At 44.9% G+C, this 21,019-nt stretch overlaps 1 protein-coding gene across 2 annotated transcripts in view; it reads left to right on the top strand.

The window, feature by feature from the left end:
* ebf1a (EBF transcription factor 1a) overlaps window positions 1-21,019 on the top strand; it is a 56,594-nt gene that overhangs the window by 10,804 nt on the left and 24,771 nt on the right. For both annotated transcript variants that reach the window (XM_044206387.1, XM_044206386.1), the window contains exons 8-9: window positions 19,605-19,686; window positions 20,866-21,007. In XM_044206387.1, coding sequence (XP_044062322.1) covers window positions 19,605-19,686; window positions 20,866-21,007 — 224 coding nt within the window. The remainder of the gene's footprint in view (window positions 1-19,604; window positions 19,687-20,865; window positions 21,008-21,019) is intronic.

Raw genomic sequence — 21,019 nt, 5'->3', positions numbered from 1 at the left:
ATCCCATGATTCCCCTTTCCAGTCACGGTGCGAGGAGGGTTGGGGGTGTCAAGTTTACATGCACAGACAATGTTATTTCAGGTTTATAGCTGTTTTTGAGTGTGTGCTTGTGTGTGTGTGTGTGCTTGTGTGTGTGTGTGTTTGCGTTTGCACACACTCCTGCAGCCCGCCGTTGATGTGGCCCATTTCCTTGCCTGCTTGTCTTTGCTTGTGTATCCGTGTCGGTGTTGGTTATTTCCCTAGGAGTGTGTGTGTGCGTGTTGATAGAGGCCATTTCCTGGCGAGTGTGTGTGTGTCTTGAGTGAAGAATGTCGGGCAGGAAGTGCTCCTCCCGGTGAGGATGATGTCATGGCCGACAGTTTCCTGTTCTGTGAGACAGTGGAACAGACTGACTCTCTGCTTCACGGTGGGTAGTTAGCACTTAGCAAACCAGGTTTTGGTTCACCTCTGGCCTTCCTTAGATCTACGCCTGGTTTGGTTTTACACCAGATCACCTGACACATCTGGAAGGAACAAATCAACTTTGGGACTAGCAATTTTTTGAGGATTGCATTTTCCAAGCTAATGCATCCCCCTCTTTGTCTCTCTCTGTAGTGGGGAACCCCCTCATTGTTTTGGTTGTTATGTTTGGATGCACTTCCTGGGGTGAGAGGTCATGTGTTGCCTTGGCTGGGCTAACGTGCGCTAGTGAATAATGTATGTCATTGACTTTATGTCAGCCCTGCCAGCCCCCCAAGCCGAGCCCACCCATGTTTAATTCATCTATCTCATTTGTGTGTGTGTGTGTGTGTGTGTGTGTGTGTGTGTGTGTGTGTAGCTGCGAATATGTGTGTGCGTGCGTGTGTGTCATTTAGAGGCCCAGTCTGCACCTGTCCAGCCATTAGCCCCCTTCTCATTTGCATTTGATGCTAATGTGGTTTACTGGCAGCGCCTTCCGTCCCCTCAGCTTAGTTTCACTTTCATATCAATGACTATGTTAGTTAGAAGGAGGAAACACACTTACAGCACAGCTATCCTACATTCTTTTGACTGTATCTGTTGATGTGTCTGACGTCTAAATGCTGAGGTCTTCATTAATTATTTTTTTCCTTTCCCAGGTCCTTGGTCTGTTTCATTTTATGCAGGATAGTCATTCTTTCCCCCTCTATTCCACGTTTTTCCTCACAGTTGGTTTTCTATTGTGTCTCTGACCACCTGTCACTAGCTTTACATTTCCCTCCAAGACAAAGAGAAGCTAGAATCAGAGTCATGAGACCCTGGGACAGTATCCGACAGTATCGACAGGCCGACAGTCTCTCTCTTTTGGTGTTTCTCTTTGGAGTAGGAGAGATCTTCTCAGATTGTGCCTTGATTTTCAGCATGGCCCTTTTCTCTTTAGAAGATTTTAGCTTTTTCTTGTTGATGTGCTTTTTCTTTTGTGCAATCTTAAGAGGGCACAGCTGCATTAGATGTTATGGGAGGCTTTGAGAAGGACTGGCCCTGAGCTGGTTGTGATGTTTGTGCAGGGCTCAGGGGCAAAGAGGCAGAGTTGCTGGCTCATCGATATGCAGCCAGATCTCCCGTCCCTCAGGTGCTGGCTGCCTCACAAATCTGCCTCACACACACACATAAGAACACACACACATGCACAGATGCAGCTCTCACCCTCAGATAAACTCATACGCAGTACACAAATACATATGCAGACGCACGCATGCGCAGTTATAAGAATCCACAGGCGTGAAAAAATGTAGCACGCATACACACACACAGACATTGACCTGCAGCTCTCTGCATCTGTTTGGTTGTGTTCTTTTCTCCCTGCGGTGGTTTCCCCCCCAGGGTTGGAGGAAAGCGCGGCCCCAGGGGAGGGACGGCTGCGCTGATTGACAGCAGGGAGTTTGGAGGTCGAGGAGCCTCTAAAACACCGCTGCCTCTTTCTCTCTCAGCGCTTCTCAGCTCCTTCAGCGCTCTCACCCCCAACAACTGGCTCGCTCATTTGCGAACACCTCCCGAAAAATTTACACATCATTCTCAGAGTAAACATGGGTTTGTTTCTATGATATGAAATGTCAAATTAACAAAAGCTGTTTTTGTTTTGTGGTGAGGAAACACTGGAAATAAGTATTTTTAATGCTTAAGTTTGTGTGTGTATTGCAGTGTCTTTCCCCAATAAACTAAACAGGGCTGCTATCATACTTTATAGGTAGTTAAGCTAATGCTTCCCAGCTGAATACAGGTTAGAAACAGTTTATTAGGGCATATAAACTGTAATTTACAAATGTCATAACAGTGAAAAGTTCTGGGTTTCATGACATGAGGAGTTTTTTGGCGAGAGCTACTGTAAATAGCGCTGTTGTAGCTCTATTTTCTCTGCAAACTGCTTTGTCATTACTGCTTGACATTCCCTGCTTGACCTGGCCGCTCTCCTTGGCCGTTCTCTCTGCCTTTGTGTCAGTGTTTGTTCTGTCCCAGAATGAAGGGGTTTGGCCAGCCAGAGCTGACCCAAATGAGTAGCGTCCTACTTCTCTGAGAGCTATTTAAGAAATTTTTTGGTGTTGGAAATTGCAGGACAGAGAGCTAGAGATAGTAGGGGATTTATATAGAATGAAGTTATATTTACCATATGAAAGGTCTCATGTATGACGTGTGAACATGTGTGGTACTGCAAGTGAGGAAAGAGAAACGTTTTCCAGGATTTAGTCCATGACTCACCCTGGAAGATGCGCTCAATTTGCTTTTCAAATGAGGCGTGAAGAGCGCGTGAGCGTGTGCCTCTCGGTGTGCTGCTATACATTTGGACGTGCATGGTTATGTGTGTGTGTGGCAGGAGCAAAGCTTTGTTTTCCCAATGCTCTGATGTGTGTGGACAGTCTAGCGCATGGCCCGCTAAGTGCTCTCTCACAGCCAATGTGTTACATGGCTGCCTGTGTTGCTGCTCGTAATTGAATAGACACACCAGCTCCTCTCAGTGAAGGATACTCAGGCCTCCTCTCCCAGCAGGCTGAGCCAGTGTGTCATTGAGCAGTACAGCTTCCAGCCTGATCTCAGCCCTCACTGATGATTCATTGTTTACTGATTATTTCTGTTAAGTGAGAACACAGACTGAACGCTTCATGCCAGCTCCATATACCCCCCAACCTGGCGTCTCACTTCCTATCAGCCAGTTTCCATCCCAGCCCTTTTCTGGTGCTTTACCTCAGCGCCGTAGCCCAGGATGTAAGTCCAGGTGTCCAGGATGAGTGCCGGTGACCCACTGTGCCCGAGCAAGATGTATAGTCTGTTGATTGTTTTCCATCAATCTGTCCAGGAAGAATGGATCGTTGGCCAGGCACTGTGAGCGGCGCTCTCAGTTTCACACGCCACAATGGAAGGAAAACCTGCACGGCATGGGGGAGACAGTGAGGGAGAGATATGGAGTGTCATAGGGGTGGTGGGACAACATTGGAATGATCCTTTTAATATATCCTGATTATTTTGTGTGTGATTTTCCGTTTTTTCTGCAGGATGATTCTTTTAAAACATTAAAAAACTTCTATTTTCTAGCAACTATATAGGCTATTTAGTAACCATATCATTATTTCCACGTTATTTCCATTATTTCCTTTTCATATCCACTCTTATATATGTGTTCTGTGACATTGAGCTTGACTAATTTGAGCTGTAATGTTAAGAGACAAAAGGAAATCTTCAAGGGAGTATCTCTGCCGTAATTAAACGTAAAGCAGCGACGTCAACATGCAGACAATTATGGTCAACAGCATTGTTCGATCAAAGGGATAATATATTCTTACATTCCTAATATATTCTTTTTAGTTTGCATTAATCATCAACAAATGAGACCCAAGCACATGTCACTGTTCCACTTCAAAAAGCCGAGCTGAATTTAAAGGCCTTTGTTTGTGTTTATGTAACTGATGAGGGGAGACAAAGTAAGGCGTAGGCAATCGACTGAGACACTTTGTTGTTTTACACCGCCTCACCCCCTTTGTGTGTGTGCTGCTAACGTTGTTTGTTTGTTTACCGAGTGGCTTGACCTCGCTGGGAGGAATGTTCACTCGTTTCCTTTTCTTCTGCGTCTCCCTCTGTGTTTGTCTCTCTGATTTTCTCCATCCATGTGTCTCTCTCGCTTCATCTCTCGTTCTCTCTCTATCTGCCCCTCTGTCTATGTGTCTTTTTCTTTGGTCCTCCCACTCAAAACTCCAGATTTAACTCAGAAGGTTTTTTGGTTAATCACACTTGGAATCTTCCCCGCGTTTGAACGCTCTTCCTCGGCGGCGTGTTCTTCCTCGATCTCTGCGTGCAGCACAGGAGAGAGTCACGCTAATTATCCCGGTTATTGGTTTCTCCAACACAGAAGCTGTGATTTACATGAGGTGACATTCAGTTCAAACGTGCAGACCTTCGCAACCTTTTTCTGGAAAACAATTAACAGCGCCGCTTTCTCCGCTGCCTCCCTCCTCTACCCTCTTTTTCTCTTGCTACACCACTCCCTCTCTCTCTTCCTCTGGCTATTGTCTTCACACAAACAGAGAAGATTTACTGCCAAAAGAGTGAGGGGTGTGCAAGGAGGTGAAATTGTTGGTGTATTTTCTGTAGCGAGTGATTACTTGCATGTTAATTGACAGTTATTCTTTGTGGTAGACATTCAGAGAGGAGCTTAGAGTGAAGCTGACATGGCGAAGGTATTAACTTTGCTTTTGCAGGAGTGTAGCTGATGATAATAGGCTACCCAGCTTATACAACTTCTCTACTTTTCTGCCGCTGACCGCTGAAAATTCACGAAACACACTATTACACACTTGTAATAGTGTGCACGGACAGACAAATAGCCAACACACGCACGTTCAAACACAAAGACAAGCTTACAAGTGTGCCGTTAATGAAGCGCGTCTCTCTTCTGTCATGACGCCCATGTTAGCATGACAAGATGTTTACACACACAATCACGGCCGCGCCTCTGATGTGGGCTGGGATGAAAGAGAGATGAGAGGAGAGGAAAAAGAGGAGGCAGAGACGTGACGGTGAGCGTCGGGTATGGACTGCTTTTCTCTGTTTGACAGGAGGACAGTTGTAACAGTACCCCACTGAGAGCTGAGAGAGAGGTAGAGAGAGACTTAGAGAGATAGATAGACAACAGAGAGGGAGAAAGATGTACCTGGAGGAAAATGTTCGGAAGAGGAGAGACGTTGTTTTTGTCTCTGAACTCAGCCACATTCTCGAATCCAGAGGAAAACAATTAGATCCACCCGCTTCCCCTTGTCCCGCAGTGTAGATTACAAATGAGCAAACCTGGCATTTATCACATCACTACAAACATTTATTAAAGCCGGTTCCCCTCTAAAGCTGCAGAGATAACAGTGGGTAATTGCAGAGACTGGCTCTATTAGTTAAGTATGCCTAATGTCACTGCCTCAGAGCATTAATGGACGCCGTAGTATTATGTTCCTGCGCTCATTACCACCCCACTCCCCTTCAAACAGATACACACACACACACACACACACACGCACATATTCACACACCCTCTCCCCCTCCATTGACCCTGCAGCAGGAGTCTGTGCCACCCTAATGAGAAATGGAAAACACTACTCTGCAAGCTCCAAGACACACACACATATACGGACACACACACACTCGGCGGGAGTCATTACAAGGGGACAGAGGGGTACAACAGTATAATCACACACGCCCAGGGAAACAATTGTGCCGTTATCAGAGTGATCACATTATAAAAGTTTAATAAACACCAAACGGCCTAATGGTGAATTAGCCTGCATCTGCCCTGTGTTGTGCCAGGCTATAATTAGTGATTTAACAGAGACAAACAAATGATTTTAGCCAGCGCTTTTTACAGTCAACAGATTTTCAGTTGGACATAAATTATTCGGCTTGTCCAGAATTAAAAGAAAATGCGTGGCTGGGGTGGTTTGTGAGGATTCTATTCTGTGATCTTAACTCCCAAGACACCAAAAGTCACACACAGACAGTCACACAAACAGAGAATCAATGTAAGAGCAGAGTTTGGCTCAAGCCCCAGTCTGGTTTTCTAAGTGGCACTTGAGATGTGTATGGAGAGAGGCGGATGGGTGCTTGAGATTGTTGAGGAGCAGGAGAGAGTGAAGGAGGGGGGGGGGTGGAAAGAAGAAAAGTCAAGAGGAGGAGGGAAAAAGGACTCTCCTCCTTCTCTCCTAAGCAAAATGAGCAGTTGTGTGTCTATTTTGATACGTGTGTGTGTGTGTGTGTGTGTGTGTGTGTGTGTGTGTGCATTTACATGCGTGCATATGTGGGCAATGATGTTAAATCGATGACAATCTATAATTTACAATCACCCGGACCTATCACTTTTTATAGGGCCTCCATCCTCGCTCATCAATATTACATCAGGACCCAGACTCTCAGTGTGAGGGAGCAGGAGGGTGAGAAAACGGCTGAGGAGAGAGAATATGGCTTTGGCTTTTCCAGTGTGTGTGTGTGTTTGTGTGTGTGTGTGGGGGGGCATCTGCTGAGGTTGTAGAAAACATCGCTTCCAGCATACACAAATGTGCAAACGCATACCCTACCTCGCGTGTGTGTATGTGTGTGTCTGCATCTGTCCGACTGCTTTTGTGTGTGTGTGCTTGCCAGCTGAGTGACAGTTTGGTATTGATCTGTGGGAGGCCCTGGTGTCATTAGACCCAGTATGGACCAGCAGGCACACGTGGAGGTCAGGGCACAGAGTTTGTGCACGTGTGTGTGTGTGTGTGTGTGTGTGTGTGTGTGTGTGTGTGTGTGTGTGTGTGTGTGTGTGAAGTGGGGGACCAAGTGTTCAGTAGTGACAGGCTCAAGCCTCTGAAAGAAAATCAATCGTGTCATAAGAGGAAGGTTTCCTCCAGCTTCTCCCCCTCTCTCTCCCTCCTCCTCCTTCTCTCATCCTTTCTCCTCTTTTCTCCTTTTTTCTTTTCATTCTTTTCAGCTGGGAGCTCATCTACAGACCCTCCATTTATACGTTTACCTCCGTTTACCACTCCCTTCTTCTCTGCCTTTCTTTCTGTTTTCAGCATTTCTGTCGCACAACACACGCACTCACACAGAAGCTATAGCACTCCTGGGTCAGGACGGGGGTTGCATGTGTGATGTGTGGATCAATCCGAGGGGTTATGCTGGCAAAAAGGAGCCATTAGTGACAGAACTGATCCCGGATCAGCCCTCATTTACTAAAAGGGCACAGGGGCTGTTTGTCCAGATAAAAGAAATGACCCCAAACCAGGACCAATTAACTCAGAGGGCAGAGACCAGTTGAATTGATGGCATGCATTGTTTTGTTTAATGGAAGTTTGATTCGAAAAGAAACTGATTAGACTTTGTTTTATTGTGAATTTAAGCTGTCCCTCAGTTATTTATTATTAAGGATGAGGGCGCACACACACACTCACACACACACACACGCAGGGCAAGCCTCCACCTGTTCTCCTCTCTTGCCTGAGGGGACTAGTATGGTAGATAACAGTTTGAGTGGGCCTGCTGCAAAACACTAATCAGACCTAACACTGCCTAATTAGCACAGAGTCCGCTGATTGGCTTACAGCAATAATTAACACAGGTGAGAATAATTAGCTCCCCATAGACCTGTTTGTGCCTGTGTGTGTGTGTGTGTGTGTGTGTGTGTGTGTGTGTGTGTGTGGAGGATGTTATTATGCAGTCTTAGTCCCCAGTGAGACTGAGGAGGCAGAGAAAAGAATCAAACTCATTACTGAAACCAGGCCAACCTGTGTTAGGTGCTCTGCTTTCCCACACCCAAAGAATTAGCCACAGAGAGATCCACCTCCCATCTCTCCCTCTTTCTCTCTCTTTGTGTGTGTGTGCTTACTTTCTCTCTTTTCTCTCTCTCTCTCTCTCTCTCTCTCTCTCTCTCTCTCTCTCTCCGTCCCTTTCCCTTCAGCCCCCCTTGCTGATGACTGAAGGTACGTTTGAGGAATCTCACCGCTAGGTGAACCTGCTAAGATAAGATGAAACACAGGCACAGGGTATCTTTCTGTCATATCTCTCTGTCTCTCTGGTGGTCTGCTTCTCTCTTTTATCCCTCGACCAGCCCTCTTTCAATCTCTCTTCAGAATAATAAGAACAAAATGGGGAAAAGAAATGTTGGCGAGCACTGTCTTCCTCTCCATATAAAAAGCTTGAGCATATAGCCTCTCCTTCTCCATAAAATTGTATACCGTACACTCCATGAACTACTACTTACTGCCTGGCGGTATATAGAAGATACTGAATTATGCTCAGCCAACGCCTCGTGTTGCCTCTCCAAGAGAGAGAAAGAAGGAGATAATGAGAAAGACTGAGAAGGAGAGACAAAGATAAGAAAAGGGGGATAGTGTTTTGCTGAGAGACTGGCCGTCGTTCATCAGTCTGTAAGCAGCATGGTGTCCTCCATCTCACTCTGCCTGGTTATTTTTGCCAAAGTGCTGCTTCTTTGATCAAGCCAACATCACAGAGAAGAAGACGGGCATGCAGTCATTGAGAGGGGGGGTTAATATTGGAACACAATTGACGGCTTGTCACTTTTAGCTCCAAGGCACCAACATCGCAGAGTAGTTAGTTAGGTGCCGGAGAGGGAGATAGAGGGGGGTAACACACACATAACACACACACACACACACACCTCCGAGAGCTTTTTGTGTGCTAAATAAATAACAAGCGACGATGTAAATTGGTGTTTTCCTGGAGTGTGTGGCTGCTTCTGGGATGTATTTTTCATGTCAAGACATTTTAGAGTGGTTTAGGAGTGCAGGGTATACAGATAATGAATTTAACCCCCCAAACTGTGCACAAACACACAGTTTTGCTCTCATATATACACACGGGGGAAGGGAGTGGAATATTCACCTGATCACAGGTGCATGGCAGCATTAATGCGAGGCACATGCAGGCTGACTCCCGCCCCCATCTCCTTCTCTGCACTATTGTTCTCCACTCAGCAGGGCCCGGGGAGGTGCCAGGGGTGACATCAGCCTATAACCATACACTAGTAGAGACACAGTGGGAGAGGAAAGCTCATTGTTTGCTGACTGATCTCCAGTGTCGCGCTGACAAGCCTCCCATGTATGCTAGATTTGTTTTTTGTTGTGTTCGCTTCTGGTAAACACTTGCCTCTCAAAACAGGCAGCTACTACCTCTGTCACACCGAGGCTGTCAACACAGCGCTCATCCGCGCTGTACTCCACATCACACTGAGCTGTACAACGCACAGACACACACACATAGTAGAGATGTATATACGAGCTAAATGGATGTACTCAAAGGCAGCTTAAATGCATATAAGAGCTGTTAAAGCGGTGTTTATGGGAGGCATTTGCATAGCGTTCATAGCACTTTCTGCCTACTGCCTCCTTCCCATACACACACACATACACACACACACATTCATAAGCTGCACTTTTCCCCCTCGAATACTCTCAACAGGCCTTCCTGACTAAAGAAACAAAATGAAAGAAGGTTGATTGAGGCAAAACAAGGAAGGTTGTTTTTTTTCATATTTCCTGTTTCAATAATTAATATGCATGAGTTTTATGGCCGCTTAAGATGCGATCAATTATTCATTAACAGCATGTTAATTGCATCCACAGTCGTGAATATTTAACCAAACACTAAATCAATGGGGTCGAATGAGCAGCAATATGGACATTTTATAAGCTTTGCCAAAATTAGGTTAGGCTTTAATGAAAACTGCAGAGAACAGATTGAAAAGGGACAAATGTGAAGAAAGAACCAACTTCATGAAAGGATTGAGGCTTATGTTTAGAGAGCAGACAATGTGAATAAATGCAAGGTTGTTGACTCACTTGCAATAGTATAGACAGTGACTCTTAGCCTTTTCTTCTGCTTTGTCTCTTTATTCTCATCTCCTCCTTTTTTAAATGGAGAGGATGTAATCTCTTCATCTCTGCCCACTGTAGCCAGCCTTTTTCGCTCTCAAAGACTCCAGACTCCTTTGTCCTGGATCTTTGTGTATTTGTGTGTCTGTGCAGCTCTTGTGTGTGTGTGTATGTGTGTGTGTCACAGCGGTGTCTGGACGTTGACATTTCTCTGCTTGGATAACCATCGCGCCCTCTGTCCCTCTGTCCCTCCAGCCATGACGCAGGGTAATGTCACCTGTCAGTCTGAAACTCCTACTTACAACCGTTGTCCCCCTTAACTCCCCCCACCCCACCCACATGGAACACCACCACCACCACCACCAGTCCGCCACCCTCTCACCCCGAACCTAACTGCTCCTCTCCTGGACCTCACCTGGAAGACAAAGCCCACACCATCTCCCACTTCCCACTCCTTTTGTCTTCCTCTCTAAAACCTCATATGACTCCATATCCTCCTGCTCTTTCACTGCCTTATATCCAAATGGCAGCCCACCCCTTCCTCTCTGTTATATTTGCCCCCAGGACTCCAGAATATGGAATGGGAAGACAGCACATGTAGTGAATGGGGAAGTCAGGGGTGGGAAGTTGACTTTTTGTCTGGACCCCGGTGCGTTTTGCGTCTGTTTTCAATTACTCTCCCGGCACAGGCAGGGTGGAGGTTTATGCGTTATATGGGAATGTAATTGACTATAACTGCCCTCTTAACATTAACCAGGTGTACTAGCTGAGTGTGTGAGATTAGGCCCCGGGTCTTGGCTGTTATGTTGTGTGTGGACTGTCTATGGGTGTGTGTGTGTTGTTGTTGATGTATTTATACCCTGCTCCTGTGAGGTGCTGCCCATTAGCACCACATTTAAATCTGCCATTTTTCCTGTGTGTTTCTGTGCACATGTGTGTTTATGTGTGTGCATACTTCTACTACTTGTCCCTTTGTGTAAGTTTCATCATGCATCATCTGTGTGCATATAAGAATGAAAGGGAAAGTAAAAAAGGCAGGATACAGATCCAGCCCGCTTCAGGGGGGGGCCCGACTTTACAAGGACAAAGTCAAAATGGGCCCATTCAGAAGGCTGACACACTGTGATTTGTATGTATAGTGCTGTGCAGCCTGCGGGGCACTAGCCCAAGGGCTATCACTGACACCCACACCAGTGCATGAGCAGGGGGGAGGTGGTGGAGGCGAATGGGGAGTGTGTGTGTAGAAGGAGAGGGCTGTGTGTGTGGTGGAAAGAGAAGCATCAACAGGCTGTCAATCAAGCCCTGGCCACAGCCTGTCACTCCTCGATAGAGCTCGTCCGGGGGAAAATGGGAGTCCCAGGGACCCGAGAGGAGAAAGGAGGAGGAAGTGCAAGAGGGGAGGTGGAGGAAGCAGGGAGGAGGTGACTGTCTGTCTGTCTCAGTGACTCGGGCTTGATTTGATATTTGATACCGAGCATGTGGCATTTGAATGCAAATCTATTTTGATTGTCCCACCATCTGATAGGGTTAAGATGAATCTATATGGGCTATGCATGTATGCATGTGTAGCAGAGAGAGCTGGTTTGGAGACACACACACATACAAAATGATACAGAGAATTATTCAGATGGATTATATTACTCACCAATTCACTTGCATTAGGCGTTTTTCTTTCTGAAAGCAATATAAATATATTTAATCAGAATAAATATATGATAATGGGTCAGGGGTTACAAAAATGTTTTGTGTAGTGATTTTTGCCTCCTTGTGGTTAAAGTACTTCTCTCTATGTGGAAAAAACTTGGCAGTGTATGTATGTATGTATGCTGTACATCCTGTGCATTACTGTGTGTATGTGTACATTTGAAAATGTGAGCGTGTGCAGGATAATTATTTTCCCTGCATGCATGTGAAGGATTGTGTTTAAAAGCAAGCATGCCAAGTAGGTAGACAGACGGACAGATAGACGGGCGGATAAAGCCAGTATTACTGCAGTATGGAAATGCGAGGCTCAGTTCCCTCCCAATTAGAGCAGTGACTTCTGAAATGCCATAATACCCATTAATTAGCAGGCTGCTATTTTCTCAGTGATATGGCTAATTAGTCTGCAAGGCTCTGCACTATCTGGACCATTATTGTTGGGTTGAAGCCATGCAAACACACTCACGTACACACACTCGTGTTCGAGTTGAAGCACAAACACCAGCGTGCTCACGTTCATATACATACCGTACAAGGGGCAGAGATACACATGCAGTGCACACTGCAACAATTTCCCACAGTTGAGTGACCCTAATTTAAGTGACACCATTATACGATTCAGTAGCAGCACAGGACAGCATGAGAGAGTTAATGGCGAAAAAGGTTACAGTTACAGACTGGCCACCCTCTTCTTCAACTATATGCTCCTCATAACATGTTATTATATACTGATAAAACCCAGCAAACAGCAGCGCTGCCCGTCCCCCTGTGGGAAACAACAGGGAAACGTTTCAACCCCCTGTAATGACTTGGCATGTGTGTGTGCGGTGCTCTCTCTGCCTCGACAGTCCATCAGTGTCTCCCACCGGACAGACAGGCCACTGACACAGCACCATGAGGCCGGGAAACCTTTTCAATCACTCCCTCACTTTTTCCTCTCTGTCAGGTGGCAGAAAGGCGTGATTGATCTGTTGTTTCTCCACGGCGGTAAAGGAGTGGAAAGAAGTTGTGTTGGGTAAAAAAAAGAAAAGAAAAAAACAGGTCTGGCATGTGTGACAACCACTTTCATAAGTTTATTAATCATCTTTATCAATAATGCAGCCCTGGCCCTGCTGTTGGTTGTCATGCAGCTTGTGTGTGTGTGTGTGTTTGCATGCATGCGTGTGCGCCAGTCTGTGTTCACACTCCTCGCAGCCCGATGAACTTCATAAGTGTCCCATCACCACTTTAATCAAATTACTTATGAACCAAAATTGACAGTTTTCATTAATTATAAAGGATTATTCTAATTGCGATTCAAATTTATTCATTTAGAACAGACGGCATTCAGTAATGTTTCAGGAAATTTGCATATTAAATGGAGAGGGAAGGCCATTAGCTATGCTAATGTATGCATGATTCCTTATTTTGTGATTGGTGGGCCATATGTAGCAGGCTGGGGGTGTGCAGGTGAGGAATCTAGAAGGAGCTGTAATATGTTTGATAAACACAGAGGGATGCAAGGCCAAAACACACATGCGCACATGTCCACATGCACACACACAAACATACACTGTAGGAAGACATACGTCTCTGTTCAGTATCAATCTCCCTCTTTCTTTGCCCCGTCACACATACTCTCTCTGTCTCACATTTTCCCGGTCTCCCCCACTTTCTCCTTCCATATTCCTCCCTCAAGACCCATTGGAGGGAACAACTTTTCACCCGAGAACAAACACGGCACACTAATTAAGTTTCTGATTTCTGATCCTGCTGCATTTAGAAACATAACCTTGAGCCTTTGTACAGTCACAGTCATAGTTATGATTTAATACGGTGCTTAAATGGAACAAAAAGAAAGAACTTTTGCAAGCGGCACATTCATCCCCACAATGTATGGGGCCGGTCCAGGGTTGACACAATGCTCTTTATCAAGCTATATATAGTCGATGCATTATGCATTAAGTTAAACATGTGCTTAAATCAACACTATTCAAAATGAATACATCAGTCTTCAACTAAGGTAGAGAGCAGAACAGGGTAAATGACTGCGCGGGGAGGCACGCAGGCGGGCATAAGCATGCGGTCACACACACACACACGGTCACACGCACCCTTCGGCGTCTACCCAGGCTGATGACAGCGCCATTATTCACTGGTCAGTCCCACGAGGGCAGGGTTTGGGCTGGACAGGGTAGCAGAGCGTCCCAGCATGGCAGGACAGCGCTGAGGTGAGAAGGACCAGGACCCTTCATTACTCCCGTGGTCTGGGGGCCTGGAGCTTTTCTCTCTCTCTCTTGCTCTCTCTCGCTCTCTTTGTCTCTGTCTCCATCAGATTAATGGGCCAGGCCCCGACAGAGGAAGTGTTTCAATCAGCACCGCCTGCCAAGCTTGTCCATCACCCAGACAGCCTCGTATTCATCATGGCTTTGATACACACTCACAAACACACACATACACACACACATGCAGAGATGTTTATTTGGTTGCATTATTTCCCCTGTGCTGTGGTGTAAATCCAGGCCACAGGTAGCAATGCTATCAGGCTACAAGTTGTTGAACCCAGCACTCCTTTCTCCTACACTGTTCCCAAGCAGGAAAGATCTCATTGCCTGTCTTTCAATGCTCGCTGCACGATTTCTCAGTTGAATTTTGAATGATCCTTTTCGGATGAAATGGATGAAACACAATTGGTTAAGTGTCTCTGGGACTTCTGTCCCCAAGCTGGGACTGGAGCTCTGGCTTCAGGGGAAGCAAGGAGCGAACTCTCCCAAGTGGGGCCTCTCCCTGAGCGGTGAAGGCGCAGCGCGGATCCCCTTGACCCACCGTCTCCCTCCTCCAGGGTCCATTTGTTCTGAGAAATATTTAACAGCAGGGCAAATTTCGCTGACATGACATGCACACGCATCAAGCAGATACAGACGAGGAGGAGGATGGGACGATGCACAGAGCGAGCTGGAAATGAATTTTTCAGCGCAGTGAGATGTTCCATTTGAATAAATCATGACACTTAAGATAGACATGAGGGCAATATAGAGGTGCTCGCTGCTACTTTGAGGAGAAGCACTCCAAAGGAATGGAGCGAAGTGTGTGTGTGTGTGTGTGTGTGTGTGTGATGGTCTTTCTTTGGTCTGTCTACCCCCATGTTTCTGTGTTCAATATGTGTTTTTGCATGTTTTCTTGTATGTTTTTTTAGTCACAGTATCTATCTATCTATCTGATATTAGTATGGCATGTAGAACTTGATGTTTCTCTCCCAGTAAACTGGGCCACTGCAGCCTGTTACAGCCTGGTGTCCGAGGCCCAGGGCCAGGCCCAGAGACAGACCTGGTTCTGGATTATTAATGTCCCCCCCTGTGGAGCCAGTCCCCCTCCCTCACCCAGTGCCCCCCCTACACCCCTGGGGTCAGCCTGCATGGCTCCTGGTGCAAGGCCTCCCTCATAAATCTCCCTAAATTAGTGTGTGTATGTGTGTATGTGTGCATATGTGCGTGTGTTTGTGTGTGTGTGTGTGTGTGTGTGTGTGTGTGTGTGTATGTGTGTGTGTGTGTACGCTTCCACACTTAAACATATACTGCAGGCAGGGAGACAGGTCACCATGAAAACAAGCCAGTCAGGCTCTTGGTTGAAGTGTCAGTGATGCATGGCGGAAAGAGCAAAAGAAAGAGTTACAGAGAAAAGAAAGACTATGAGAAATGAAACACAACGGGAGGAAAAGAAAATACACAAAGAAGAAGTTGAGGTAGATATTTGGTTCTCTGAGAGCGCCAGACTTCACTTTTAGTTTGGTCGTCTATTTGTCAATCCTTTTTTCCACTGTAACATTATATTTGCTTACAAATATTTACACTTAATTTGAACTTGCCTCTTACTTCATTAGGATTGATTTCCTGAGCAGATCTTGCTTAATTGCTGAAGTGCAGGATCTTCCATTCCTCTACCTGCCTAGATTAGTTCAACATGTCCCACGGTGGTAACAGGCATGGGGAAGTGCTGTTGTGTCACTTAGTTAACCCCCGAGACAAATGGCTCCCCTCCGGAGCACAGTGAATTACACACCTCATGAAGCATATTAGGAGCCAGACACAGTGCTTTTCTTCAGGAGATGATCTGTAAGGCAGAAATGGATGGAGGGAGAGGGAGAGGAGAGGGCTGAGTTATGGCATCACCCACAGCCATTTTTACAGTGCATCGGCATCAGAACAAAACAGAGACAGCAGAGAGAGGAGGGGCAAAGAATAAAGAAATGAGGCACAAAGATGTACAGCACACTGTGTAACAAAAGGCTGAAAAGATGAATAAACTAGAACTACTGAGGAAGATAATACCACACAGTTCTAAAGTTATCAATGTTAAATTTGACAGGGAAAACAACTCTTTACCTCATTTGTTGCTAATGTAGGAAAATTATTAGAAAATATAACAGAATTGTCCCTCGGAGGCTTCCTTGCTGTTAGCTAATCGCTTAGACAATCTTTATCACCACAGTAATAATATTTAGATGCTACAGGGATTACTTAAAAGTTGTGTTATAATTGCTTTCCTTGTTTTGTTTTTTACGGGCAGAGGGTGATTTTGTGTTTAATTGCTCCGAAGTGACAAATAATGCCCGTTATGATATGATGAAAGTGTGAGATCATTAAATTACTATGGCGACCGGCTGCATGTGTTTATTCGTTCGTTTTTGCTGTTACAAATTTATGCCAAGAGGCTTCAAGAGGGCAAGCAGTTATTTACACAAATTCACTTCCACAGCCATTTCTGGATTTGGGGGCAATTACGTGAGAGCAAAATGGTTTTATTTCATTTAATCCGGCCGGCACAGCAATTTGCACTGGTAATATTTGTAGCTGTGGCGTCTGCACAGTAAAGCAGCTTGAAACCAGCAAGAGTCTCAAATACAAACAAGGTTGAGGGGGCAGTAATCAAAAGGATTTATGCAGGAGAAAATATTGTCTATAGGCCAACTGAAAATGTAGGTTTTGAGATGAGATACAGTTTAAGTTCTGCAACATTATCTGTAAGAATTTGAAACATTGTATGCAGGGCTGGAGCCAGGATATTATGTATACTGAAGAGTCAAAATGTCCCCCCCATATAAAATTGTCTGATTTTTAACTATTCTTTTCAAATTTTACATTTTATCTCACTACATAATGATCTAAATGCTGTTTCAAAGCCTTTTCCATATTTCCACATTGCGATATTAGGTCTAAAAAATACCAGAATCAGCCATGCGTAATTTTTGTAGAATTGTAAAATGTATACAGTTGCTCCACAGGTTGTTCACCACATTTATAAGCGATTATACTGACCTGACTTTGGTGTCCTCAATTAGCAAGCTCAGTTAGCAAGTGAGAAGTAGAAATAGTTAGCTAAAAGTAATAAATAATGCAAACTTGACCAAACTGACCTAAACATAGACAATTTAATTGTATGAAAAAAATATTTTAACAATATCTACTTTTGTTGTGTTACTTAACATCAACCTTAAAATCAATTTAAATGAATACATTTGGAACATGACGGGTGGTGTCATTGAAGGGGTACTTGAGCTCATCGGATAGGGATGCAGGGGTGCGTCTGAAAAAAAAAGATTGGGAACCACTGCTGTAAAGTCAACAAAGCAAGCAATAAATTATCTTTTTCATTGATTAAAAAACGAGAGGAAAACATGATAATAGAGAGCTGAACAGAGCAAATGAGAGAATTACAGGCTATCGTCAGCTATCTGTCCATATTTACTGGTCAGCTGTCAATCAGATTATCCATAAATCCTTATGGTAATCTCTTCGCTATTGCATATCAACATGCACTGCTCTTTATCCCCCTCCCACACACACACATACACACACACACGTGCACACACCACTCACTCACACTCTGTTGATCCATGTAAATGTGTGCAGTGGTGATTCCAGTCTCCCGGCTCCTGGGGAGATGAGATAAAGCACAGAGGAATCAACATGCCACAGTTTTGTAATGTTTCTGTGCGGCTGACTTCAGACACCTTAAGTCATGTAAATAATGAATCAGATGATCCACGCATGCAGGAGATGGAGGGGACACGCTGACATACGGCAAAGCGAATGAGGCATGCTGACTTTCTGACTTACTGTCTTCATCTCTTTTTTGCACTCAATATCTCAGCACAGTCTCACTTTTCCTTTTCTTCCACCTCCTCTTCCTCTCACCAATCCAAACTCTAATATTTAACCTCCTGATATGGTCACCCCTGACTCTGGTGACCCTAACTTTCCTCTATCCACTTATCCATCATCCGTCTATCATGAATACCTCAGAGGAGGAGGAGAAGGACAGTTGGGGAAAAAGCAGAGTTGATGAATTAAACAGGAGGTGCAGTGAGGAAGGTGGAGTATGTTGGACAAGTGGATGTAGTCCACAGCTGTCTGAGAGGCTGCTCTCTGACCTCGAGGAGATAAGAAAGTTGGGAGACCCTCAGCCTTTGGGGTCCAACAGTCACTGTAAAAAAAAAAAAAAAGAAAGAACTCCATCTCTCTGCTTCATGAATTATTGAGATATTGGCCTACAGCTTCTAAAATATACAGGAGGGTGGTCTGTCTCTTCTTTCGGATTTCACATGCTCTCTACCTCTTCTTCTGTCTATCTTTCTATAATTTTCTGCTCTCACTGTATACCCCCCCTTCCCTTTCCCCCTTCTCATTCAGATTTAGCCTCTTGCGCCAGCAAGATCATAAATCAGAACACAAACAAAGCAGAAGAAAAAAAAAGAGAGCAGCAGACAAAGACAGTTTGTTATTCAGATCATAAGAGGCTTTTTCTTCTTTACTTGAGGAAGAGTGTCTACCAGTAACCAGCTGTCATGCATTTAAAAGTTGTCAGGGATAAATTCACGAGTTCTTGTGTTACATCAGATGCTTATAATGCGCACAGCAGTAGGCTGGCCCTTGAAATGAGACAGAACTCTGGTCTGTCCATTTATCTTCTTTGCTCTCTTGGTTTTTTTTCTAGATGAAGCAATTGTCCAAGGCACGCTGCTGCTTACTGTGTTTCTCTTGACATGTCTGTGTGTGTGTGTGTGTGTGTGTGTGTGTGTGTGATGCGTTTGCCTGTGCATGATTATATCTAAGGCAGTTGGCTCCAAACGCGCTGCCCAGTGCAGAATCCTAGCCATAACAAATGAACAGAGGGTAGAAAATAAGACATATGAAAGAAAAGCTGAGCAAAGGAGTGATTCTCTCTCTGGCTGGTGGAGATCTGTATTGTAAGCAGTTTCAGCTGTCAGCACTTCTTTGAGCTACCTCAAAGGGAGGAGGTGGAGAGAGGGGAGGGCGGGAAATGTTGTAGTTTTATTTTCCCCCTTTTGAGGGTTCCTGTTTATTTGTACACAGCGCTGTTTATTTTTGCGGTTCATTTGATATATATTTTTTTTCTTTTCAGAGAGACAGACAATGCAGAAGGGAGAGTGGAGAGATGTATAGTACTGTAGTTTCAGTTAAAGAAGAAGTTGTCAGGCTTCAAGCCTTGGGGTGGGGCTGGGGAATAAATCCTCATCCGTCCCCTTTCTGCTTTTCAGGCCTCCGGTCCTCCCCCCAACACTCCCCTCTTTACTCCTTCGACCCTCCCTCCCCCCTCCATCCCTCATTAAGTATTGATGTGGGTAGCCATACTTGCCATCTCAGCCTATTAATAATGCATGGCAGGTGCTGTTGATGTGGTCTCTCACACTGAGATTGTGAGAGGCAAGAATGGCAACACTGTGCTGCATAGTAGCTACAGCATAACCTCCATCACACGGCACTGCAGCTGGGGGAGGGGGTCCGTCTGCCCCGGTGAGTTTATGGCAAGCTGTGACAGCAGCTCGGAGATGGATATACAAGGTAGCATCTTACTTAATATCCCGGAGCTGTTTTTACATAGAAAACTGCCTTTGTCATAAACAACGATGGATTGAGGGTGGGATAGTGTATGAGCATTGTCTGCCACTGCTGTTTTATTTGTAGTTTGTGTTGTGTTGAAGTAGCTCATGCTATACTTTCAACAACAGACAGCTGCTCTTTCACTTGCTCATTTGTTTCTCTCTCTGTCTCTCTTTCTCTGCATATGCAGGTTCTTCCTCAAGTTTTTCCTGAAGTGCAACCAGAACTGCCTGAAGAATGCAGGGAACCCTCGAGACATGAGGCGTTTTCAGGTGAGATGCAACTGTCTGCATGCATACAGTATATGTTGTATAGTGGACAACAATTCTTTTGCAAACACCAGACAATGGCAACAGCATAACCTCCCTGAAGTTGAAACACCATGAGCAAAGTTACAAAATGCCCCATATTAGTCAACATGGTCACACAGCAGCCCTGCCACAAGCATACCTCAACAAACTTCTAATTAGCACATGTATGCATGAAAATAAATTACACTTTCGCTCCAAAATGTTAAAATGTATTTATTCACTTTACACTTATTTAAAGCAGCTATAATTCATATTTATATAACAATGGGTCAAATGACTACGTGAAATGTGAATGGGGCTCATAATAAACCCATAGAGAATTATCACCCAACTCTTTCACCTTAGCTCTATAAAGCATTTTAGCATCTTCCAGCTCATTGTTTTGATTTTCTGGCCTGCAAATTTACTATTTTGGTTCACTCTCACGGCTCTCATAGTTGTTTATGGCTGCAGCAGGCAGCAGTTTTCTGCGAAAAAGCTCTAAAAAGGCAGCTGTGCACTACTTGCCCAGCACCAAACGGCAGGCAGTCAAAGTTAGCGACTAGCAGGCGAATAAAGTTGAGCATTTAGCCAAATACTTCCTTCAGGAGTCAGTGGAGACCAAAAACAGAGCGAATGAGGAGTGAATATTGGACTTACATTCATCAGGTGGCCAGAAACACAACTCGAAATGAACGTTAATGTTGCCCTGTGTCTTCTGGATGCCTAAATGGGTTGCTAACAAGTTCGCATATCAAGCTGACCCCAAGTGGCCACAAATCTGTTATTGCAGGTTTTAATTTACTCAGCGTCACATATATAGCAAAAACATGGAAAGTAAATAGAGTTACCTTCACAGGGAAAAGTCCAGAACGGAAAGTAAAGCTAGCCGAAATGCAACACTTATGGTTTGCAAAATAAATCAAGTGCTTTACTTCCTGTGTACAAATGCTACAATGGAACATATTTACTCCCTTAAAACTATATCAAAAACTCTTTAGGAGGCTTAGGAAAAATATGAAATATAACATTGGACATGTCTGCGCTAATCATAATTTAGTGCAACAACATACATGCTACTAGATATATAATTTGCAGGTGTCTATATCAAAGTAGGCTTATTGTAGTTCCATGGTTTCCATCTGTCTGTCCCTTTCTCAGGTGGTTGTGTCAACTACGGTGAGCGTGGAGGGTCACGTCCTGGCCGTCTCTGACAACATGTTTGTGCACAACAACTCCAAACACGGGCGCAGAGCTCGAAGACTGGACCCCTCGGAAGGAACACCGTCCTACCTGGAACACGGTATTAAAAGCA

The sequence above is a fragment of the Siniperca chuatsi genome, linkage group LG8 (genome assembly GCF_020085105.1).
Source record: "Siniperca chuatsi isolate FFG_IHB_CAS linkage group LG8, ASM2008510v1, whole genome shotgun sequence".
Taxonomy (NCBI): domain Eukaryota; kingdom Metazoa; phylum Chordata; class Actinopteri; order Centrarchiformes; family Sinipercidae; genus Siniperca; species Siniperca chuatsi.
Note: the sequence above shows the minus strand (reverse complement) of the source record. Positions and strands in the feature narration are given on the sequence as shown.